This window comes from Neodiprion pinetum, chromosome 4 (genome assembly GCF_021155775.2).
Source record: "Neodiprion pinetum isolate iyNeoPine1 chromosome 4, iyNeoPine1.2, whole genome shotgun sequence".
Taxonomy (NCBI): Eukaryota; Metazoa; Arthropoda; class Insecta; order Hymenoptera; family Diprionidae; genus Neodiprion; species Neodiprion pinetum.
The window spans coordinates 20,968,209-20,994,051 of NC_060235.2; the positions used below are offsets into that span (position 1 = coordinate 20,968,209).

The following is a 25,843-nucleotide window of genomic DNA, read 5'->3' on the forward strand; positions in this document are numbered from 1 at the left end:
AATAATAAGAGTAATAATAATAACGACAATAATAATAGCAATGAAAATTTATGTATATTTATATCTATATATTTTCTATATATTTATATACATTCGAAAAATCTTTATGGTCGAATATATAATAATACGCAATCGACGGGGTGGGATTCAAAAGATGATTGATTTTTAATCGTAACTAGGCCAACTATTTGGACCGTCTTTGCTCGAAAGTCTTTTCCTTCTTTCTTTCTTGATTGGTTGTTTTTCTCTATTTATTAAATAATTTTTATTTTTACTTTATTCTCTTTTTTCGCTCGTATTCTTTGGTCTCTTTTCATAAATTTCAGTTCATCCATCCGTTCATTTCGTCAATATACCCACATGTACAACAATAATTTACACACTAATTATCTATTCAATGTATCTGTGCTGAAGGAGATTGAGGATTTCGTTCTTGATACACGTTAAAGTTTCGTAATAATTATCACGTCATATTAAGGAATTTAATGCTGAATTTATACGCACCTGTATAATTATTATAAACTCTGCGACGACGCGAATCTTGTACACCTCTACTACAACATAATGCACCTGTTCTGGATTTATTTAATCAAAGTATAATCGCTCCGCTTCGTATTTAATCAGATTGTAAATAAGGATTAACGTCAATAATCAAGATACCCGGCTGATTAAGTAATGTCTTTGCCACAAAATTGCTCGATAATATTATAACCTACGTGAAATAGTTGTATCCCCATGTACATATATGTATACGGAACGGGACATTTTTCATATACCTAATAGGTGAATATAATATCGGTTCAAAATTTTAACCAACGTATTGTGGAATAATGAAAAATCAAGATGAAAGACTCTCGATCAAATACGATCTTGCCGAAAAAAATTTCCCTCTTTTTTTATTCTATATTTTCATTATTTTATCTCTTTCTCTCTCACTCTCTTCTTTGTGACAATAAAATCTATAACAGATAATAATCGTAACAACAACGGTAATAATAATAATAAGAATAATAATAAGAAGAATAAGAATAATAATAATAATAATAAGAATAATAATGATAATAATAATAACAATAATAATATTAGTCGTGATAATATCTTAATCGTTATAGTTTTCTTCTCTTTTTTTTTTTTTTTGTTTTTTTCATCACTTTTAGCAACAAAAAGTTTTCGCAATATTTTTATTTATATTATATCGTGTATATATATATATAATTGTATATTGTATATTTATTGTTTAATGGAGCGTAGGGGGATCGGGTTGAAGATACATATTAGGGTATAATATTATTCTTCGCTGTCAGATCTCAGTAATCGATATATATATATATATATATATATATATATATATATATATATTCATACGTATGTTGTATATTTTCTTCAATATTTTAATCTCGTTATTTTATTTTAATAATTTATTGAATTATTTTTTATCTTTAATCTCCTACTCATCGAGCTTTGCATCGTGAGAATTATGTAGGTGCGTGTGTATGTATACATACAGACATATTGTATACATATATACAGATATACATGTATATGTATACATATGTATGTATTTACTTATTACATATAATTATGTACATATTTAGGTATTCTCGTTCCGAGGTGCTCAATACCCTTGTAATTTAATATCGAGTCGATTACCTGCGAAATATATATGTATATGTATATCGGGTGTAATGTATATACAGACACACACACACACACGGATGCACGCATGTTCTTTGCCAACGAGTGAAGAAAATACGTATTTCATCGTCGGACTTGGATATTTCGCTATATAACTATCATTGTTTAACTTATTTATGCATGTATAATATATATAGGAAACAGCAATTGATTTATACGGAAAAATCACCTCTTCCGATTTATCGGGATACCTAATATAACGATTTAATTCGTCATTGCGAAAACTGCAGTAATAAATTTCCCGCTACTTTTTGCCACGCACGACTCCCTCGCTGCATGCATGCAATATGCAAACCTTGAAATTTATTCTAACCCTCACATTTTTTGTACTTTCACTTCTTACCATGCTCTCAATCGATTATCGTTCCCGGTTCAATAATTTGCATCCCTTATAAATATAAATTGTAAAATGGAAAACTTACTAATAAAACTGGTCGATTGACGCATGAAGTTTCGAGTCGAGTTGCAAAGTGTATTGATGATTCTTAATTATCATTCAGTGACACGTTCGTTTATCTCCGGCAAGATTCAAAGTATGCACGTTGTTATGGCAATATAGCGTCGTAGACGGTGATCAGCTGATCATTTTGGCTAAATATTATGGTTATAAAATCACCGAACTCTTCACGCAAGCTGTCAGACTTTCATTTCGTTGGATTCTGTTTGCACAGAGCAGAACATACGTCGGAAGAATTAGTTTTTTTTTTTTTTTTTTTTTAATTTAAATACGACCCAGTAGCCACCAAACGCCATCTTTTGTTACTTTGAATCCCAAACGTCGAAGTGCACGAATGCTCGGATTTAATGAAATTGACCATTGCCAGAGAAAAACGATTGAAGATTTAATATTTACAAAAAGCGCATTGTTTTCAAAAAGGGAGCATGGAAATCTCTTTCATACAATTGTCGTAACAACTATCAATGCCAGTCTCATTGTCGTACGTGTCCAAAGAAGACCAATTAATATTTTCAATCCATTTTTCTTATTTTCGTTTTAATTTTTGAGAGTATATATTTTGGTAGTTTTCTACATACATATATATATACATACTTATTTATATATTCAATCTGATGGTGTGATTTTACTAATTGTAAATCATCCTTTGAATATTTATGCCATAAATATAAGTATATATATGTATGGCTGTGTATAGTTATATATTTGGATACTTTCTGTTTTCTAATTTACACGAATTAATTAATATCCTTCAATATCGATCATATTACATATTACTATATTTAAGTTATCGTATATAATAATCTCATATCAATTGTGTAACGTATTCAATCGAACACACCACGTTTGTTCCTGTGTCGATTCAATATTTAAACTACTTAGCTTATACATACATAATATATCCTTCGTGTGATTCCCATTGATTCTATGTACTTTGTTGTTTTTCTTTTCTAACTTTTTCAGTTCTTAAAGTTTGAACTTGCATCTACGACTAGTTTTTTTTTTTTATTGTTTAGTTACTTTTGATACGAAGAGCACGTTCTCTCTTTCGCTTATCTCCTTTTCCGTCAAATTCTCTTCTCGCGCTTTCACCAATTCCCATACGTCAGATCAGTTTAAACATTTTCGAGGTCGTACATTAAGTAATGTCGAAAATAAAATAGCTATGTTGAAAATGTTCATCTCAGCGCGAGATTTTCGAAATTATTTTTCGTCAACTGTTAGAGGTTACGCGGTAGAAAAGACCGAAGAAAGAGAAAACGGATTGATTTAAAAATCGAAAGAAATAACGGGCGGAAAAATAAAGTAATTTAGACTGGGGCTAAGAAAAAAAAAAAAAAAACAATGGCGGTTATTCAATAATATTCATATAGTCTAGTGATTACTTAATTTCTTCTTTTTTTTCATTTGAATTTCACTTACGATTCTTAACTAATATTAATCGCTACGTTTACATCATAATCGTTACGATTAAGCTTTCACGTCAATTTCAATTACCTCTTTTCTTGTCATTGTCATTTTTTTACGCATTTTTTTTTTTTGCATCATTAGGTTTTTGGTTTTCGTAAATTTTTTTTTTCATTTTGCCCCTCTTCTTCCTTTATCGTAGTAATAAATACGATCGTGTATTACATCATGTGTATGCACAGAATTGAGATTACTTTTTGCTATCGGCACATATGTATATACCAAATAAATTGCTGACCGAGGAAAATTATCTAATTATAAAACATGACGAATAATCAAACGTTTGAAAGAAATTAACCGAACAAAAGAATGATAAATATTGTGTATTTTACATGACGTATATACACATTGAACATATAATTGTAAAATGAGAAAAGAAGAAACATTGAGTAAAACGGAATAAAAAAAAAAAATTACGTCATTTTATGAAGAATGGATAATTTGTTTCTAATATACGAACGTCTCTGAGCGAAAAAACGCCATTTTCTTTAATCGCGGCCAATCGTCGTCGAGTATACAGAACTATATTTCTTCGCGAGGAAAAATTCGCCTATACATAATTGTATATAATCATACCTACCAAATATTAGGACCCTGTATTGTAAAAACCCGTAACTCGTTGCACCCTCCGAAAGCGAAGTTTGCATACCTAATTATCTATCATAAGACGCCGTGTACTTTTTCCGGGAGATGATGTGTCAAATCAACTATCACAAACAACAAACAAAATTTTCGAAATCGATGGAATCTAACTGCAAAAAAATGTGCATACTATAGAATAGCAGTTATTGTATCCTGATTATAAATTGCGTTACATCGTTTTTCTATGTCGGCAAGAAATTAATATTCCGAATAAAGTCACGTGGATTAAAATTAAGAATCAGTATAAAAAAACTCGATAAATAAATTATATTAGTATTTTCATCACTCAAATTACCAATCTGCAGCTTTCCTATTCTTTTTCTCTGTTCTTTATGTGTTTGTTTTTTTTTTCTTTTCTCTTCTTTATTAACATTCATGTATTATTTCTCTCTTTTCCTCTCTCTTTCATTTTCTAAATTTATTTGCTATTCTTGTTCTTTTTCTCTCGGTCAGCAACGGTATAATAATAACATTGGCTAAAAATTAATCAGTGTATTATGAGTATTTGAATACGGTAATATTATTAATTTTAATGATCTCGATACTAATACCTAATATATCTTATCTTTACTACAATTTACTGAACGATATATATGTACATATATATATTTATATGCATTCATGTATATATATATATACATATGTATATATAATGTATATGTACGTGGTGTATGCGCAGGCATGTATATTATTGTTATTATTGATGTTGTTTTTGTTGTTGTTGTTGTTGTTGTTGTTATCATCATCATCGTTATTATTAAAATTATCATTATTATTATTATTATTATTATTATTATTATTATTATACGTATGCATCATGTATGTATGTATAATATATAATTTATAATGTATAATATAATATATACGTAATTTTAATTGTGTATATAACTTAAACGTGATTATTAAAGTTAGATTGTTGAGCACAATTATTGATTTCTACTAAAGATTTGCGGGACGCGCTGTGAGCGGAGGAGATTTCCGCGAACTCTCCAGCCGACTTACCCTTCCGTGGCAAAGTGGTGGCTTCGCCCATCGACGGCAGCTCTCTCGGCTTCCATATCGGCGAACCTATTTCAAACTCATTTTAGGTTAATCCCGACTAATTTCACTCGATTCCCAATTAGGTATTAATACCGCGGATATTAGGTCCTATCGGGCCGAACATATACAATTTACCCACCATCTTTACACCCGCGAATCTCTTATACCTACATTCCGCTTCTTCGAGAGCGAACATGTGAACAATTATTTTCAATTCCGAGAGATGAGAAAAAAAAAAAGTTGCACAAAACACCATTTCTCAAAAACATTGTGCACCAGCTGATATTTTTATATGTGTATAATCGTATCGATACACAAAAGTTGGTTGTTTTTTTATTTTTTTCATTGCCAGCCTGCAAATTTTATTTTTTCATCTACTTGACTTAAAATTCTATTCGGTATTCTAGTCTCCATTCAATACATCGGAGAAGAGAGCAGTAAGAAACGGATCATGGAGACTGTGATTTGTCACACGCATTACAAACTGATCGCTTTTCTTGCACAAATCCAATATTAACACCGTACGTATATGATATCGTTATTTATACCGTGTAACGATTCAATGTGCAAATCTTTTTTAGTTTAATTCTATATAATTACATTGCAGTGGTAATGAAGATATTTCTGTGAACTGAGATTCTAGGTTTCTGAAGACTTTCTTCATCTTCCAGCTAAACGGTTTTATTTAGTTTTATTCTATTTTTTTCAACGATATCTAGATTTTGAAAATGGTCTATTTTGTCCAAATACGGTCGTATACAATATGCTCGAGTATAATGTTCCCGAATATTTCCCGAATATTCGAAATAGATCAATGTTCCAGTAACAACAAATATTTAATTTTCCAGGACAACGCGATGAGTCAACAAATTCAAAACTTGGAGCCACAAGATCTCAGAAAAATCTTCATCTTTTTGTTCCTAGTACCGGGCATATTTTTCATTTTACCAAGTGTGAGGAAGACATATTGAAGAATCAAAAACGCAAAACATAATTGAAAACATGTCAGGATGTTCCGAGGAAAGAAAGTCATGTACGTAACTATTCTTTATCCAATGTTTTTGCTAATACATAAGAAAATGTTTTTACAAAACTGAAATTTACACCGTTCTTTCTTTTCCTCGTAAATCAGAATCGGAGGGCCGGTCTTGGAACAGAAAACACGAATCAAACAGGCGCAGAGCGAGACCACAAGAAGAAAGTGTCGAAGATATCGGTAAGAATTAATATGCTTCTCCTTGAAACACCCTGACCCAGGATCCTAGTGAAAAAACCTCGTCCAGAAGGTATGTTTATAGGACATAAGCATTAGAATACTAGAATCTGTTGTCAGTGTGACGAGACTTCGATCGAATACGATTCTTACCGAGTTCCTTGACGGTAATCGGCTGGTAGTTCTCGGGCTGATGAGAGGACTGAATCAGTCTTGCTTGACTGCCGGTGCTACCCGCTGAAATTGTCGACGTTGTGCTCAAAGTCAAGTGGTTCGGGGTTCGACCTAGCGTTGTTTTCTTCTCCCCTATGAAAGCCTGGGAGTCCTCTTCCCCCTCTGACTTTGTTCCCGAATCCATGTCCACCTTAACTTCACCTGCAATCAAGACAGTCCCCGCTACTCCTGCATCGACGGATCGACAGGCGCATTACAGACGAGTGAAAGTAGCGACGATGAATGAGTAATGGAGTGAACGACAGAGAAATTCTGTGCCAGTGAGCTTTGTGTAATGATCCACTCACCCGAGCTGTCGCTGATGGTTTTGCTCCTCGATCGGAATGTCGTTGGGTTCGCTGACGGTTCCTCAAACTCCTTGTCCTCCGAGCTTTCGTGGTCAACGGTGTGCTTAGACTGGCTGTACTTCCGCTTGACGTTGTGCTGGTTGGCCAACATCTGTTGCTTGGCGCTCTTCTTCGATACGGTGCCATTCCCATTTTGAACCTGACCCTGGCTCACTGGCTTCTCGAACTTCTCAACGTGGCCCGTTGACATACGAGGCGATATCGATATCGACGGTTGGGACATGTTCTGCTTCGTCGACGGAATGCTCATGTTTCTCACCGACTCACGGATTATCTGACGTATCGTCTTCAGGAACGCGTTGCGGAAGTCGGTCGTGCTGCGCAGGGAAAAGAATAGTTCAAAAAGTGCGTCAATAATTTGCAATCATTTTAGATCGCAACCAAAAGTCGCCTTGCGTGAAATCATTTAAAGTTTTTCAGGGTCAAATTCACTCCATTCTTGAATAACTGATACCTGAAGAGATGGAAAACAGATAGAAATGACACACCTGTTCGACAGTACGTAAACTTTCTCAGAGCGTCGCTGAAGTTGGCTTCTTAGGTGGATCAATTCCCACAGGAAGTGTGATTCCATGTCTTTTGCTGAGCTTGCTCGAACCTGGACCTCGGTGACAGGGATGAGCACTTGGTAACGAATGATTTCCACCTCGCTGGAGTTCGCCTTCGTCGATACGCCCTAGACAATGGTGTTTGAAGTGTGTTTGAAGGTATTTTTAAAAGTGTTTTACAACATAACGACTTACCATCAGCTTTTTCTTCTGTCTCAGTCTCTCCTTGCACAGGAAGACCACCGCTGATTTAAACACAAAGCACATCGCGTGCAGCTCTAAGCCTTTTTTTATTTTTCCCAAAAAGTCCGAGATATTGAGCCACTCCACGCCACCATAGTACAGGAGGTCTCCTGGACTCAGGTCGATTGGCTGAAAAGAGGATAATTGCAGCTCGAGGTCTTTTGGACAGTTTCAAGGGTGCTAAAAAGAGTACACTCACTTGTTTGCAAGACTTTTGATGCTGTCTGAATAGGTGATCGAATATTGCTCCGTACTCCTCGTGAATTCGTTGCATTTCGTTAATGTGTTCAGCTACCTTTTCCATTCCCTTGAGAGCCTCTGGAATTAAAAGTGTTTTGATAGTGAAATGTCACTGATACAGAAATGGTTCGAGGAGTCGGATTTAAACTGTTACGAACCGATCAAGTGCTCGTGTTCCTCACTGTGCTCGTCGGTCAAGTTTCTCAACTGCTGAAGCAGGAGAGGATATTTGAGAATTCTCTGGATTGGTTTGATCAGGTAAGACTCAAGGGTCGACGAGTGTTGTTGGCGTGGATTTCTCGCGGATAGAAATTCTTGCAGCGCTTGATTGCCTTCGTCTGCAATTTCGATAAAAGAAACGTGGTCAGAATTGGAATTCAGCCCCGTTCATTTCAACACACTTTACTTACTGGGGTGTAAAACCTTCTGAGCCTTTGAATGACTAGCGCAAAATGAACTGTACAATTTGAAGTGGTTTACATAATACAAAAAGGCACTTCCGATGGAAAACAGGACCCCCTAAACAAAGAAGTTGAAATTAGCATTTGTATTCCTATGGAATGACGATTTTTGAGTGCAAAATTAAGGGGTTGATGGTGATTCGAACCTTGAATTGACTCGGGTGATCGAAATTGTTGAAATCCGATTCCATTTCGATGGCGTGATCCAAATTTTGCAAAAATTGCCGTTGAAACGTGACGATTTCTTGTATGTTTCCAAACAGCGCGTTTATTTCTGCATTCGATAAAAATGTCTCACGCTTCAGGGGTTCTAGATAGTTTTCCAGCAAATTATTTAAATTCTGTAAAGCAAAACGAACAGATATAATATTCATCATCTGCTGCGTTGCTGTAATATCATTGAAATTAATTCCCACACCTTTACATAAGTCCGTTCAGTTTCTATCAATTCCAATATGACTTTTTTTAGTTTCTCAGCATCGCTGAGTTGCCTGCTAGGCGTGTGTGCCTGAGAATGTGAGCTTATTACGCTTCCGGTCGGACTGGACTTCCTGGTCTCTCCAGGCGATCGGCAAAACCCGGTGACTTGCTCGGCTGTTTTCAACAGATTTTCTATCTCGAATGAATTCGTTCTTGACGTCTGTTTTCCGTTCTCCATGTGAGACATAGAGGAGCATTCCTGTAGCATACCTTCTTTACCTGTGATAAACGAAAATTGCGAATAATCAAATTATTTTCTAGACACACGGAAGTGGGAAACTCATGCTCATGATTCTACTCACTCCATCCCGGCGCGGGGACAATCAGGCCAGTTATCATCTCCTCGCTGATGACTGGTGGATCCGAAGGTGGTGGCGGGCAGACCAAACTCTCGATTATGTCATCGGTCACTCGCATGATCCCCGATAAATCCGGAGGTTCCGTCCTCGATGACCTCATCATCATGCACAAGGCTAATTCCTCTTGCAAAACACTCTCCAGGTACATCATATCCAAGTCACTGACGATCGCCCCATTTATCACCATTATCTCGTCGCTTTTAATTATACCTGAAACCATATTTGTCGAGGTTTTGTTGGAGCTACTGCATTACGATCCTCACAGGACAGCAGGCTAATTACCGTTCTGCATAGCGACACTCTTATCTTCGACCCGGCTGACGTAACAGCAGAGTTCATCCTGCCTGTCCGAATTTTCGATCAGCTCAGCCTCAACGGAGAAGCCCCACATTTGGTCTAAGGTGTTCCGCTGCAGCTCGACTTGGTATAAAATCTTGGCGCACACTTCAACGATCTCGTGCGTGTGGAGCTGCAGAGAAAGGATAATTTTCACCAATTCACTGAACCATGTGAGTATCACCCCAATACCAAAATGGTTTACAGTTTACTCACGTAAGTCTCTATCAGGTCAGTTCTGTGCGGTACGAAGTAGTTGTGATCTTCCATGTCGCGCCGTTTCTTCACTCTAACAAAGTGCTCCATGGGGTTCAAACTCTTGCGGCTGCAAGCGCTGCCCAGAAATTCTTCAACCGACATGGCGTCGCGCAGGAAAACCGAGACCAGCTGTGTAACATTGAGAGTAAATCACGAGTGTCAATGGTTCACCGTTGGAAGACTATTTTAATCACCTGGTTCTCCGGCACCGAAACCTTGACGGTCTTTTCCTCGTCCCTGGAGGATATCTGCAGGGATCGTTTGCTCGAGCCACTATTAGACCTGGACAGTAATGGTGGCCTTCTCTTTGTCGCCCCGCGACCAGCGAGTAAATTGTTCAGGAGCGATGGACTCCGGGCGCAAATAAACGCGTGAAACGAAGAGACGGTGAACACTCCCAGTTTGTTGAGGGTCTGCTTGGTTGCTCGGGATACATGCGTCAGGAGACTCTGCAAAAGAAGCGATTAGTACACATTCCTGAAGTAATTGTGCTGTAACTGTCCAAATTCCAAGCCATTGGTTTACCTTTGGATTTGGCAACTCCCCGCTCTGCAAGCTCGCCATGTAGCACCTCAACCGAAACTGTTCGCAATGAAGACGCTCGAGGTTCTCCTCCCACTGTACGATCTGGTTGTTTATTTGCTGCTTCGTCTCGGCGTCGGAAACCACGGATTGCTGTAAATCCGCCATGTGTTTTAACTTGTGATCCTGCGGTGAAAATGCCCCGTTCAGAAGTCACTTTCCTCACATTTTAGCGCAACGATGTAAGAACAAAATGAGCTTTCGGATTACAAGCTGAAACTCACCGACTCGATCGCCTTCTCCAGCCGGAATATTTCCTCCTGAAGAAGATGAAGTGTTCCAGTCTTTCCGCGATGGCGCGCGAATGCCGCTGCGCATGCCGAGTGAATACTGTTCACCCAGTTTTCCAACTCCACTTGACACGGAGCCTGAAATAGGGATGGCATATTTATAGCTACCTATTCACACGGCCCGCTGATTCGGACCTCACCCGATAGAATACGGTGTTCAAGAGGTTCGAAAGAAGCGAAACGAAAAATAACCTGGAATAGATAAGCGTCGCCGAAAGCCGTGCTCAGGCAGAAGATGTAATCCCTCTTCGGGTGTTCTGGTATCGGTTGCATTATCGCACCGTCGACGATAATCAGATGCTTCGGTGCCGCCTCGACGGACCTGCTTTCATGGGAGTCACAGGGGTAGAAAAGAAGAGTCGTACCCTTGAGGCAAACCCAGTATCCCTTCCAGCCGCGTTTCCTGGCCAGCTCGATCTGGTGCTTTTTGCGCAGCAGCCATTTTTTTACGCTTAGAAACCTAGTTGTAGATCGTGACAGGTAAAAGACAGCATGACGTGATGAAACTGGTCGGAATTCTAACCCAAAAACTGTTTTAGGGTAGGCTCATTGGCCGGAAATATTTACCCCGCTTTTCGGACAGCACCGGTGCAATTAAACGACGCTGCAGCTGTGCCCGTCTGCTTGCCTCGGTATGGTGAATTTATCACACTCTCACCATCGTCATCGTCGCTCACTGCTGTCGTCAGTGACATCCGGTCGTCGTCGGACATCTGAAATGAAAAACATATCATCACTACGGAAAATAGAGGAGTTTTTGAGAGAAGAGTGTGGTGAGTCAAACTTATAGGAACATTGATAGAAATTATATATCGACTAAGAAGCTGAGCGACATGTGAGGAACTCGTTACAAAGCCAGGACGAAGTTCTCTTTGTCACAAGTGCCCGAATTTTGTCAAGATGTTAATTGACGTGGAAACTAAAATCGATAGCTACCCTCGTCGGATTTTTCCTACTTTGTGGAAGAAGTCGCTTTCAACACTGGACGCTCAACTTCCTTCCATTAATCACCCCGCCTCACGATCGACACGACATTCCGTGACGAGCTTCTGAACTCGGTCACGCGAGATAGGGAGAAAGGCAACCCACTCAGACAGCTAACTTCAGCGAAGCTTGCGCTAATCAGAGGGACGTTGCTCTTCGTCCCTTTGATCTGGTGAGTACTCAACACTCTGGCAACTTACAACTCGTTTCAAAAATGCCGCATTGCAGGAGTCCGCCGTCGTGTGGGGATGGTAGTGGCAGTAGCAGCCCTCCTTCAGCAGCTTCATGTTCCTTTTGGCCGTACCGTTTATCTTGAACATGATTTCCTCCTTGGCAAATTTCAGCCCGTCGATGTACCTGTGTGCCCACGTGTTTAACGCCCCGTTTATGATCTTAAGAAGCTTGTAATAATACCCCTCGCCGAGACCGGGGTTAATCTTCTCTTCGACGCTCTTGCAGTTGAACCAATACAACTTTTTCGTCTCATTTATGCAGATCACGCTCACCGTGTGACGTTTACACAGGCAAAAATACTTCTTGCAATGCTTTTTGTGCAGGGTGCGCAGGTCCGTGTAACTGCTACTAGGATTCAGTAATTCGAGGGAACTATTGCGCTGCAGCGGTGGCCATGTTGGTTCTACCATTATTTTTATCAGTATGGTACTTCGTTTAAGACATTTGATTAATGCAGCTGCAGAATGCGCGAACGACAAATGTCCCCATGTTGATGACCGTTTTCAGTTAATCACACTTCAGTTCACCACTCAGTGCTTCCAGCACTTATGTTTAAATGGGTGTAATCATCATCCTCTACATTTTTGCTCTCACTTATAACATTCAATGATAGTCATTGATTCCACGTTTGAGGATACTGCCAAATGCTACAATGATCAACAGCAGTTGTTAGTGTTCCGTTTATCTGAATCCAATTGAGGGTTTGAGAAAGCCAGTGTAAACGGGAACAGCGAGTTTAAATATCACTTTCAAGGTGGATATTATTATCGTGCAGGTAAAGTAAAATAAGAACATCTTACCAGCTCTACTCATCTTTCGTAGGAACTGGCATTTAGTTCAGATCGTCTTTGCACATCTTGTTTAAAAAGTTATAATTCCACAGAAAGTGGGTCAGCATGAACTGGAGGAAGCTTGAAGTTTGAAGTTTCCAAGGTCGTGAAACCATCGAGCTTGATCGAGTGATGTTACATCTTTTCTGACTGTGACTCTCGACACTTTCGAGTTTAACCAAATACCACGCAATTTTGAGGACCAGGTGACGTGGTCAAGGCTCTCCATCCATCGCCTTCCATCACTCCTCATTAACCGTCGATTCAGCGTAGCAAACGCGACAGAGGTCAGTGCGTAAGTGGTCATGAACGTATTGGCGTATTTTTCAACCCCCACCACATCGGCCGAGAGATTCGCGGTAAGGGAAACGCATTATCCGAGACGATTACGGTCGTAATAGCCACATCTTATCCCGCACTGTCAACCACGCACGACGGGGGAATGCAGGGGCTTTTAATCGCTTCTGCACCTTGCAGCTCGAGCCGCGCGCGAGCTTTGCTCAAGACTGTTGGCGAGCGGGGAAGAGTCTTCCGCGTTGAATCAATACCTGGTCCCTGTAGGGATCGGGCTTTTGCGGGGGTGCTAGGGGGTGGAAGAGTTACCAACAAGGGTGGGGAAGACCTCTGGGGGCAAGGATATGCGTTTGCGCATGCACCTGTTGGTGCCCGCCAACTACTTCCAAGCAAAACAAAACAAAACAAAAGAACAACCATCTCTCCCATTCCGCTTTCGTCAAATGATCCCCGGCTAAATGCACCCCCGGGCAATGTAACACTTCCGAATGTTTTCAACATCTCTGTACTGACCTAACCCCCTCTATGAAAATCAACAACAGCAACATTGTTGAGGTGCTTTCATACGCTCCGACATTTTAAGGCAACTTCTAGGCATTACAAACCTACTATTGTTTTCTTGTTCTCAACAATTATGACAAGTGTTCGTGGTAATCCGCCTCATACTCTACAGAGTGTCCATAAAATTCCACGCTTGAAATGAACGTGGAAACGTTTTCAGGTAAACGTTTTTAGAGTCAGAGTGTAGAAGTGCTAAAGTTCAATCGAGACTTTCTGTATTTTTCAGAATCTCAAGAAACTTTACGATTATACATTCCACCACTCAGCTCACCTCAAGCTCACCCTAATGACTTTAGGAATTGATCGCGCACAGCATTTTCCATGCTCAGAAACAATCCCACATGATACGTAAATTTCCAAACAATCAAACCATTCGTTTTCAAATTACATGAGAATAGGTGCCGAACACGGAACACGAGCTTTGTAGGCATTCTCGCGAGCTACGGCGCTGCTAGGAAGTAAAACCATTTACAGTATTCGCACCCCTCGAGGTTCCGCATTGTTCTCCACGCTAGACGAGCCCATTGAACCACCTGCACCAGTGAATAGAGGTTGCACTTGCTTGTACACTCCTTTTCATCGTGAACTCTGCAGTTGTTGAAAACCCGGAGGTACCAAGATGCGAGCTGACGCGTCAGAAGCACTAGCTACACAGGTGTCGAAATCCAGCCAAACGAAGGCGCTCAGCAAGGTTTCACTCACCTCGGAGGACGTGAGGTAGCACAGTCTCGAATCGGTGCTCTCAACGGATGCCTGTTGAACGATGCCTCCGTATCTTCCGTCCCTGTCCGACATGTAGTCCGACCTCACGCTGTCCTGTCTGTCGAAGGTCCCCCTAAAATAGCAACGAAGTCATAGTAGGCGGGTGAAACATTGATCAGGTAACTTGGCCTCCCTTATCCGCGGGCGCGGGGAGGCCTCATGTCAAGAATACAGAGCTGATATCGAGTGTCTGGTATTCTACACATAACAGGTATAGGTCAGAGAGGGTGAAGTAGACGCTTGACTCCCGACCCAAAGGGCGACCCTTGTGTCTGATCCGTATTGACTGATATACTTATTTCATGACTCGATGTACATTTTGCAGGGATTACTTTCCACAAGACCACAGAGAGCAATGGGGTAGACGGTAACTTTTATAAGTTTATCTTACAACACTGTGTAAGACTATTTTTGCGAAAGTAACTGCATTTCTCTTCAATGCATGTCAAACGGTAAATTAAACAAAATATTATGAAATTTGAGTTTCTGCTGTTATTTCATTCAAGCTGTTTTCAGTACCGAGAAAATAATAACGATGAAGTTTCTCAAGATTGTTTGACTGCTGGAGGAAAAAAGGAGTACAGAAAGATGGAGAAGAGACGATGCTGAGAGAGGGAGGTTCGGCGCACAATGGGAGTTGAAAAACAATGAAAACAATGGCCGAGGATGAATGACGAAGGTGGAGTTTTCTCGAAGTTAAAAACGCTGGAAGAAATAACAGCAAGGCTTGAACTCAAGTGTCTATTGTGGACGCAAAAGACAGTGCTAGATCCTGCGACGAAGCCCACAGGAGAGGTACGGGGATTCAGAAGATGTGGAAAAAATCTTGGAAGTTTATTGAATTCTTCAGAAGATTATCAGAGGAATGTTTCAGTATGCGACGAAAGTGAATAAGAGCTTAGAAGGATCCTTAAAAGTTGTCAAAATTCAAAACAAGGTACCTATAAAAACGTCTTACAAGAATTCAAATGCTGTCGAAAAAAAAAACTGCGAAAGCATGGTCTGTGCCAGAGTCTAAAAAAATCTATAGGTTGCCTAAAGTACCTTCAAGTTTCCAATTCCACAATCAAGCATTTTTTCATTGTCGTGAAAGTGTTTTTACTGCCAGGGCGAGGCCTGGATGAGACATTTTCCATCGAACTTACCTCTGTTCCATGGAATCAGTCCTGTTGGATTTGTACCCGCTATCATTTAGGCTTCCCTCATGTCTCAGCGATGGCAATGAATCCCACGGCGACCTTTTGTGCCCTGTGTACGAAGGATTTCCCGAATTCGAAGCTGCGGAACCCAAAGTTGAACTTCCCGATTGCCAACCATCCGAATGACGGAACCAGTGAGCCCGTGCTGACTCATCGATGCAGGTAGAGCATCTGAAACATAGCAGTAATTTCACCAGTTGAGAATTTTGGTGCTGATTGATGTTAAGATATTCTTTGCAAAACAATAATTTGAAATTTCTTTTAACTGGATACGTGAATCGTTTTTGCACAATGATCGTATGACTCAGCTTATAATTTTAAATTTAGACTGTAGCCTGAGAATCTTATTTTGCCTAGTTCCGTTGTCGAAAAAATAAATACTTCGTGCTTGATAGAAATCAATGACCAATTACGGATGATACTTTGATACTTTTTGCAGAGTTGTACAATAATATTCTAGATCTATTTCCAACAGATTCAGAATTGCAGTGCATTTAATTGAATATTGAACGTCACATCAAAGCTTGTTAATTAAGTATGGATGCGAGCTGTGAAACATCAAGCCAAATAGTACTTGTCACGAGAAAATAATTGTACTCGTTACTTCGAGGCATGTGAGAGAAGTATTTTCAAAAAACCAACATTCGAATAGTTGGTCACCATTCAAGTGAACATTCAGGTTCCACGATTTCAACTAGAACAAAAACAGGAACAGACAGTACGTGGAGATTCATTAGCTACTGGCCTGAAGCAAAAAATCACCTTGAATTATAATCGCTGAGATTGCCTCGGTCCCTGTCAGCATCCCGTTCTCTTTTTTCTCTTATAATTTCGTTCCTGTCACTGTAATATCCGTCGCGGTCTTTGCTGTTCTGACGCTCGTTGCAGTATCGGTATGACAGAGGGAGGGTAGAAGACTTGTTCGAGTTCGATCCTGGAATTTCGAAAGAAGCTCAATATACTGTCAACAAATAACGTTTCTGTTACAGAAAAGTGGCTTTTTCACTTGGGGGAGTGACCAGCCACTAGCCTTAATAAATAAAAGAGGTGAAAATTCATTTACTTACGTCTCCTGGAAATGTGCGGTGTGCGTTGAACGTTCAGCGGTATATTTTCAGCGAATTCTGAAATTTCGGTAGAAATAACACTAAGGTTAATTGCGACGTCTATGTCCAGAAGAACAGAGCATCCTGAGTTATTCATGACCCTCAGCCTAGCCGCTGCGTGAATAGAAAAGCGGCTACTACCGGCAATGATGATTACCTAAATTTTCCATGCTCTGGGTGAGAAGGGCCTCGAAGGTGTGGAGGCTGTAGCTCTCGGCGTCCATGCCCTTGGCGAGAGTGTTCCTTAGGTGCATTTCGTACTCCAAGAGCAATCGGCTGGTCGGACTCCCCGGCGTTGATACGGAAGTCATGTTCTGCTGCTGATATGTTTGACCCCCGTTACACCGCCTCGAGTTGCAGTGGTTCGGCTGCTGTTCCATGTCAGAATTGCCATTTGACGAACTTGGTGTGGTCGCGTAGCACTGGTTGTCAAATATGACATTGTCCGAGGGCGGCGATATGTCACCTGCGCACCGATTATGTTCCAAATCTAAGTACATCCTCTCTCTGCCGCCTATATGGGACAGACAGGATGCGTGCTTTTCAGGTACTAACAGATACTAGTTGTACGCAATGCACGGCAAACAAATTCCATGATGTTTGATCTGCAACGCTGCTGTAATACCGTCCAGTAGTTCACTATGTTTAGTCACAAGTGTGGCACTCCTGGTCGTTTAACGTCACAGAGAATCACACTTTTCAGGTATTCGCATCGTGTCAACAACTGACACCGAGCAACCCTGTATCCGACTTCAAACAGGGTGAACTACAGAAGAGTCACTTTTTACCATCTCTGTGAATAAATAAAATGCCACTACATAAGTGGTGTTCAATTAAACAAAGCATTTTTTTTTTTTGTAGTGAGAGCCTGAAACGATGTCGTGCGCTGAAGTGCAATCCTGAATAATTGCGCTAATCGCCATTGCATGGGAACTAAGAATTGACTAGCGAAAGTTCAAGTAAAGAAAGAAAACAAAGAATTCTAAATCCTATAGAGGGTATGCATAACACTTCTCATGGACTCCGAACTATCTGCAACTATTGAAAGCACTACGGTATGTGGCCACTGATAAAAATCGTCAAAATGATGCTTGAAGAAATTTTCACGCGGTCTATTTAACGGTAAGTAATGAGCATGTGGTACGTTTTTGACGGAGTAATTTACTCTCTTCGAAATACCGTTCGTGCTGATGAATAACATGTTCGCTAATTGAAATATTTAGTAATGATGCAAAATGTTTTTAAATTTTTGAAATGTGGCACAGGAGATGGAATTCATGAATATTTCACGAGTAATCGTGTAATATGTGAAATCCCATAAAACAGTTGGAATCTTTTCGTAACCATGATCTATGTACCCTTCCTTTCAAACTTACCGGTATACTGTCTGCACATATCGTGAGAACTCCTAGATCCTTGAAACTTGTTATTGTGAGAGCTCCTGTATGGATTCGAGTAGTTTTCATTCTCCGCTTCGGACATTGAGTACTTTTGGTTGTTGTTATTAGGATGATAATGATAACTGTGATGGTTGTGCCTCTTCCTAGTCATCTCGGGTGAGGTTACAGGGCTGTCGATGCTGGACATGGGTTTGAGCATTCTCTTCAGGGTGTTCGAATCAAGACTAATGCCACCGTTGTGAGCATTTTCGATCCGCATGTCGTCGGTGCTTTTGCTCTTGGAGTGTCGGGAGCCATGGTTGTTATTGTTGACATTGTTGAACATGTTACCATTGTGCATCTCGAGCTCCGTATAGTCGGCTGACTTCGTATGGTGGAGCTGCTCCTTGCGCATTGATTTATTCTGAAGAGTACCACCCGCCTGAGTTCCCTCGGACTTGAGAGTTTCTCGCTCAGTCTCATTCGGCTGCGTCGACGTCTCCTGGCTCTGTTTGGACGCCTTTTTCGGCGATACCAAGGAACACTTTTCCTCGGGGCTTCCGATCTGTGAAAGCATAACAAACCCGATCAGCACAGTCCAGGCTGTTAGCGACCCTGAAAACTGGCCTAGCATCTCACCTGAGATCCAACGTTAGCCGTTCCCGTGGCAACGTTCGCTGTCTTCGGTGTCGTTTGACAGGTCTCGTTATGCTGCTGCTTTTCCTTCAGCTTGATCGAGTCCCCGGACTTCGGCGTTTTCCCTGGTGTGCTATTCGTGTTGTTCACGTTGTCGTAGAGCGATGCACTTGACGTCGCCGCCGCTATTTTGTCTCCTCGCCCTTGGATCATTTCCATCTCTGTTGACCTCCCTAAGGTTCTCGGCAACGTGGACGCCCCTGAAATTGGAAGACAGAAATTTTGATAAGCGCCACAAGTGAGGCAATCGGATGAACGAGGTTAAAAACATGTAAAAGCACCACACCCAACTGCAAAGAAGTTTCAAGACGAAGCATGGGCTTGACTTGTATTCCTCACCGCAAATGTTTCTGTATCTCGGATCTTGGGTTCTGAGTCTGGCGAACTGTTCGGGCGTCATGCATGTGCATTGTGGTTCTCGTGACCGGCTTGGCGACGCAGGTGTGGAGAGTGGCTTTCTCCGGGTTTTTATCTTCTGTTTATTCGGTGGTTCTAGTTTCAGCGAATACGAGGATGAAGCTTTTCTCGAGAATTTAAAAGAAGGTGACTGCAAGAACAAACAAGCATTATTGCACACGGTTCACCGAAGTCTAGGAAAGTCGATAAACCAGAAAAATATACTCACGCAGCACTCTCGGAATTGTTTGGCATCTATTGGTGAGGTGAAGTTCAGACCCCAAGTATCGTTGGTCATGGTATCCTTCCAGTAAACGAAGCATTCGGACGCCTGGCCGATCCTCGTACCTTTAAAATTGATCAGGTGTGTCAGTCGTTAAGAGGAGATTGTCCAAGACGTCAAAAATCACCGTGCTAGGTAAGTTCAATCATTCATCTCCATACCTGGCTGAACGAGCCGCACATCGAGGATCTTGTCGACCTGGCTGTTGTAAGCAGTGATATGAAAAATGCACTCGGGAGAGTCCTGGACACAGGTGATGTTAACGGGAACGAGATCCTCGGAGACCTGCTGCCACTTGACAGTGCCGGCACCGCTTGCGCTGACGTGGAAGACCTCTGCCCAGAGCCTGAAACCACTCGTAATTACTTTTAGTGCACCCAGGTGGTTCTCCTGGACCCAAATATAGCCAGCGTGTATTCGTCAGAAGCTGGAGAGCTGCAGCGGAACAAAAGCTATAATCGCGTTCAGTTGAACTGATGTCTCGAGGTACAAGTAGAGTGAATTCCTCGTGATACTTTCAAGGAATTCATCATGCTTCCTCGATGGTGTACCAAGCTTGTTGATTTTCAGCCTCGGTTCGCTAGGTATATGTATATTGACACTTTGAAAGCGGCGGAGCTTGTTTTTACCGTTGTATTAATATAGTCTAAGATGCATGCGAAGCATAGATGCCATGATGAAATGAGAGAGAAGAGAGAGGGAGAGCTATAGAGAGAGATAGAAAAAAAACGAGTAATCTGTAAAATTTGTGAGAATGAATCGGGGAGAGGTAATTCAACGAGTGTGCATCGTAACGTTCCGAAATCCCATTTGGATGTGTAAAAAATTACTCTCTGATTTCTGAATATTTATTTTAATATTGACCGTAACGTCGCGTCGAGGAGTGTGAATTTCTTTAGCACTGAGAGGTTGGTTGCATATTTTCTCCGTTGTTAGTCAAGTCTTTTCATATTCATATGCCCGAATCGTTTACAAATAAAACACGACCATAGTATGAATAAACGTCAAGTAGTAACAGACGTGTACAGTGTAAACAAATGAAATAATAACGCATTACCACATTTCAAACGTGAGAGTTAAGGAAGGTACAGTAATTAACAGAGTAGGTTGATACGCACACGTTGAAAGGGAGCATTTTTCAAGTACTGGCCTGTGTCTAAAGAAAATTTTACACTTTTTCCTCTATCTTTTTTTTCCCCTTTCTTTTTCATTACCTTACCAGTTTTCCGCTCTTTTGAGGTTTAATCAGGTTACAGTCACACCAGCTTTCATGCCTAGTTTATTAGTCAAAGTAAAAGAGTCTCTTGCAAAAGACATCGTACGATGCCTTGAATTCTTCGTCAAATCAAAGGTTTTTCACACTCGCTGATATTCTTTTAATACAATTTTTAATTTTCGCCTGCTAGTCTTAGAAATTTATTATTCAAAATATCTACTTAGTTCCCGAAGAAGAAATCGATGTCTCTCGGTAGCTTCATTCTTAGTGAGTTAAGATCAAATTCAACTAGACTGACTTGAGGTTTACCTTTTAGAAGTTGATCTCAACTTTGCTATTTTCCTTTCAGGTTTTTTCGACCATACCATATCCATGACTTGACGACGCGCAAAAATGACTCACTCATGAAGACAAATATATGCAAAGTCGAATTAAAATCCCGAACCTACGAGGAAAGTACTCGAGGTGTACTTCACCAATTCGACTTGTTCTGTGATGTGTTTTAGTACATCAAAAAATATCATTCCCGTCTTTTTTTAACATGGGAATTCGGCCGTTTATAATGTTAAAACCACTACTAAACTTCATCCCCAAAATTAAATTTTTCAGCCCATTATTCCCTATCATCGGCCAGTAATAAGCACAGTGTGTTTACCTTCAGGAGTTTTATCCTTTATTTTTCAGAAGTAAGCTCCGGGGTTAGTTTTCACCACTTAAACGGCAGAATTAAGGCGTAAACTAATATACGTCAAACATTTTTTTCTTGTGCTACAACATGTCACAGAATGAAGAATATCGGTGACGTTACACCTCGGATACGGTCCTGGTGAGTTCGGAGGAAGTCTGGCACAATGTAACGTTGGCCATAAAGACTGTGGGTAATACAAGCATATTATTAAACCTAATTCGCCAAATTAGAGAACGAGAGTAATGAAAAAATTTCCGACACGCCAATCATCGAAAGACACACCGTTCCAACTAGAGATGTATAATATGCCCCGTAAAAAAAAAAGTGCGAACGAAAAGTATAGTATAGTATATCGTCAAAAAGGCACAAGTAAAGAGGGATACAAGATATCGTTAAAGACCATAAATGAGAGAGAGAGTATGGTTGTTATGAAATGGTTTTATGGTATGCGCACCTCTTCCTCTCTCTTAAGCTTCCGCACCTGAGCAAGTGACCAGTGTCCGCCCTTCGTCCTCCCCCGGTGCCAACTCCACCCCTGGCTCCAGCCTGCCACGGGGAGTCCTCGTACCGGTAAGCCTTCCTTATTAAGGGCGCGCAACTGCACGATAGCTTGTTGCCCATTTTATCACCTTATACTTTCCTTTACCCTTTACGTTTACCCCCCTTTTCTATTCGTCTTTCTTGCACCGAATCGGGTCGTTTTGCTCAGGTTGTGTTTATTACTTCCTCTTATCAACGATTATAATTCTCTGTATATTGCAATTTTATTTTTACATACTGTTGTTCCTTCGGTTATCAGTTTTGTTCTCTGTTTCTTCTTATTAATTTGGCACCAGTTTTATCACCACTCTCGGTTTCTCTCTTTCTATGTTATTTTCTTGTTATTTTTTTTCTCTTCTGTTATTTCCTTTTCTCTAGCTTCGTGTTTCTCTTTGCGTATTTAAGTTATACAGGAAGCACAATACCAGGGATCCAAGAATATCCCCGGATCGAAATGTAGAAGAAGATATATTTTTTATTGTCACATCATTGCTGGTTTCCGGTTTATCAGCTTCTACCTGGCATGATCACTGAAACAATGAAAATTGAAAACGTTTTAGTACTTGAACACTATTCTGAAACATTTTTTTCAGTCTATCGTCAAAAAAGTTAGCACAATCTGTATGATCTTCGTTACAGTATAATAAAACCGTATTTATCTGCATCTAAACATGTTGTCGACAGAGAATAATTCAACAACTTTTTCAACCCGCTAAACTTTCTTCTTCGTCGAACAAATCATCGGTCAAATCGATTTAAAAATTAATGGCAATCTGGGAGGACGGAAAGTTAAATTGGATCAAAACTGGAAGATGAGTTACTTATTAAGTATTCTGGATGCGCTAATTATTTCGTTGACTGAACCCAAGATGTAATTGAATTAAATAGGAATTGATCAATCCGAATAAATGAATTAGTCCCAGCCTAACCTTGAACAAACGAATAAACGATATCAGTTCACCTGAATTTACTGCAAGCTGTGTCTAATCGCATGGATATTGTTTGAACTGGATGAAATGAAATCCATCCGAACTGAATTGATTATAAGGAATATAACAAAATGTTGATGAGCAAATTTCTGGCGAGGACATTTAGATTTTGGTAATAAGATAAGATACGTAAGTAAAGCATTAGTAAAATTTCTTCCATCCCTGCGACGCAGGAATTTTTTTTCCGAATTGAACAGTACTGCCTAGCGCGTTTTTTTTTCTTTTTTTTTTTGAAAACGCTGAGTTATAAGAAAATGTTAAATATGGTCGACAGCTACATGATGCGAACGTGAATGATTGCGTTGAACATGAACACGTTACTCGCTGCGTTACGTTGCCGTTATAATGACGCTTAATTTGACACATCACGGTCTTCACTGCTGACTGTCCTCTTGTTATAGGGTAGGTATATGTAGGTAGGCCTGGTGTGCGATTGGTATTCGATACACCTTTCCACGTCGGTTTGTGGCTAATTGCATTAACGACATTGCTCGACCCCGGAGGTTGTCACCGGCAGTTTCTTGGCCGCGCACACCGTATTCCCAGGATTAAATCGAGGCCTCTTGGGTTTGTCGCCTTACGAAAAATGTCCCGTTGTAGTATCCCGAAAACTGGGGATGTGCCATGCCCCCGAACCGTCAGCGCTGCACCCCGTATCGTCGCACCCAATCGGCCAGGTCGATGACCCGTGCCAGATTTCAATCCCAGAGTCCCAATAACTCAATTTTCTCCTTAAATTCGACGTTGCGCGTTTCTCGCGGACGGCAATATCAGCTCAGGGTTGAAAACAAACTCCAACCCCCTTACGCCCCGGAATTAACGACGTCAGTTCACCCGTTGCACCGATCGTTGCAGCTCTTCTGCCTCCGGCGACTCTCCGATATTCTCTTCACGGCTCCTCGACCACAGATATCGCAAATTCACTGACGAGCAATTCCGTGCTTCATCCTCCGGATCTATCCCCAATTTAGTCCCGGGGCACGGGAAAGGGCGGCGGCGGGCGGGGATGAATGAAGGCGAACAGCAGGAGGGTGGCTCTGATTACAGGCAGGTATAGATGACGGGTGCGGGGCCAAGTACGCAAAAGGTGATCTTGCGATTTTCCAACGGCATGGGCGTCTGCGGGGTTAAAAATGTGTCACAGCTTCCCTAAACACCATATCGATTTCGGGGGCACGCCGGTTACCTATCACCTTATACACCGCAGCTGAAGCCGAAAATTGCGCCTCTATCGGGTGGCCGACGCGTATTTCAACGGACAAACTACACGGGCAAATAAAAAATAACGCTACTCGATGGTTTGTTCGAATCTTTTTTTTTTTTTAATTTTTATCTACTCCAATTCGTTTTTGATTACTGACTTTCGTATACGGGGCTAATTGCCGTCAATTGTGCAAACGACATTTCGTCTTGTTTCATAAATTACAGAAAACACCGAAGTGACAACAGCGATGATGTTTCCGAAACTGAATCGTTACACCCATTCCATGCAACTGGTAACTGAAATACTGTAGAGGAAAATGCGGACCTGAATTGTTGGAACTACTGTTTCAAGGAGATTTATAACGACGGATTTTGATTAGTGGGGGAAGGGGTGGCTGAAAATTGATCTCGGGGACGACGACTTACTTTGGATATCCGTAAGTGGACATTTGTGGAAGTACAATCAGCCGTGGTCCATATCACTGACCGAGCGATGCACAATAACAGAACAACACCCTTGGGGGTTCCACCCTTCGCGACAATCACAACATTACCCGGCACCCCTCGAGAGGAAAATGTATACGTATAGAGAGAGAGGGATAGAGAGAGAGAGAGAGAGAGAGAGAGAGAAAGAGAGAGATATAGACTGAGAAAAAAATATGAAAAATGACAGCGATCACTAATTGGCGTACATCTCGAAGGAAGAATAACTGCAGGTGTAGGAACAAACTCGATGAATTCTCCACCCCAGTAGTTGGCACAAGTAAAATAAATACTTCATCACGGTTCACCCCGCGCTGTTTTACACTGCATTTTACTTTAATTATACGTCTACCCGTTTAATTTACAGACTCGGTTTATCGCTAGCTGGCTTGTTGAATTTGGCTTGTTTTCTATTCTTTATTTATTCATTTTATTTTATTTTTTTTGTTTTTAATCTCGTGTTTATTTATCCTAAATGAAAATCCTTTTGGTGCTCGCGGAGAAAGACGCGGCCTGCACGGATGCTGCAGATCGGTGAAGGATCAGAGAGGGCCTCGCCTGCGGAGTGCGCCGCTCGCCGAAAATGTCGATAAGGGTGCTGCGCCCCGCTGCGCTTATGCAGGCAGCCCAGTCGCGACGGGTGCCGTTCCGGAGTAGCGTTATAACGCGGTGCGAAGAGGCCCGCCTCCTCAGGGTACCGATGCGGTACCCTCTAATTACCCCGCAAACCGAGCCGAGTATTATTTGGAATGGGATTTTTTTAATGCGGGGAAAAAGATATCTACGTCTTTTGACTTACCGTCAGGCAGATGGGGTGGTCTTCCTATATTCCAGCCGTTGCCATGGCGATCACCGGTCGATTCTGGGCTTGCGCTCTCCCGCCTTATACCCGCCACCCGCCCTCCTCAGAGCTTTCACCCCACCGTCTGCTGCATAAGCGCCGACGTCGCTCCTGGCCTGCCGCCCCTGACGCTGCTGCCGATGGTTCCGCTGCCTCCTACGGTTTTCCTACGGTTGCCCCTGATCGTCTCTGGGCAAATCCGCCCATACGACTCCCCTCCCACACACACACACACCCCACACCCCCACGGAACCTCGGCGTACCTA

General features: G+C 41.1%; 1 protein-coding gene and 1 long non-coding RNA gene across 11 annotated transcripts; one reads left to right on the forward strand and one right to left on the reverse strand.

The window, feature by feature from the left end:
* Window positions 1–3,070: 3,070 nt before the first annotated feature.
* Window positions 3,071–25,619, reverse strand: sif (still life). Of its 9 annotated transcripts, none has more exons than XM_046622558.2 (30): window positions 25,536–25,619; window positions 21,976–22,591; window positions 19,779–19,963; window positions 19,564–19,682; window positions 19,278–19,485; window positions 18,882–19,138; window positions 18,240–18,807; window positions 17,021–17,377; window positions 16,825–16,881; window positions 16,520–16,691; window positions 15,704–15,928; window positions 14,499–14,631; window positions 11,461–11,606; window positions 11,086–11,353; window positions 10,828–10,971; window positions 10,547–10,729; window positions 10,216–10,470; window positions 9,980–10,150; window positions 9,710–9,896; window positions 9,371–9,637; window positions 9,007–9,287; window positions 8,735–8,929; window positions 8,538–8,646; window positions 8,286–8,465; window positions 8,087–8,205; window positions 7,840–8,016; window positions 7,585–7,772; window positions 7,037–7,413; window positions 6,669–6,917; window positions 3,071–5,329 (listed from the first exon to the last, which is right to left on the reverse strand). In XM_046622558.2, the coding sequence occupies exons 2-30, from the start codon at window positions 22,140–22,142 to the stop codon at window positions 5,151–5,153; spliced, it is 6,123 nt and encodes a 2,040-aa protein (XP_046478514.1). In that variant the 5' UTR covers window positions 22,143–22,591; window positions 25,536–25,619; the 3' UTR covers window positions 3,071–5,150. The 9 variants fall into 9 exon arrangements, with proteins under 9 accessions (XP_046478514.1, XP_046478519.1, XP_068991967.1 ...); XM_046622563.2 differs by lacking the exon at window positions 25,536–25,619 and adding an exon at window positions 24,680–25,508 and having other exon boundaries at window positions 6,669–6,890; window positions 22,003–22,591; XM_069135866.1 differs by lacking the exon at window positions 25,536–25,619 and adding an exon at window positions 24,680–25,508 and having other exon boundaries at window positions 22,003–22,591.
* On the forward strand, window positions 13,563–16,136 carry LOC124217194 (uncharacterized). 2 transcript variants are annotated; one of them, XR_006882802.2, is made up of 4 exons: window positions 13,563–14,677; window positions 14,884–15,010; window positions 15,075–15,495; window positions 15,754–16,136. It is a non-coding gene; the product is annotated as an uncharacterized lncRNA (long non-coding RNA). The 2 variants fall into 2 exon arrangements; XR_006882801.2 differs by having other exon boundaries at window positions 13,563–15,010.
* Window positions 25,620–25,843: the final 224 nt, after the last annotated feature.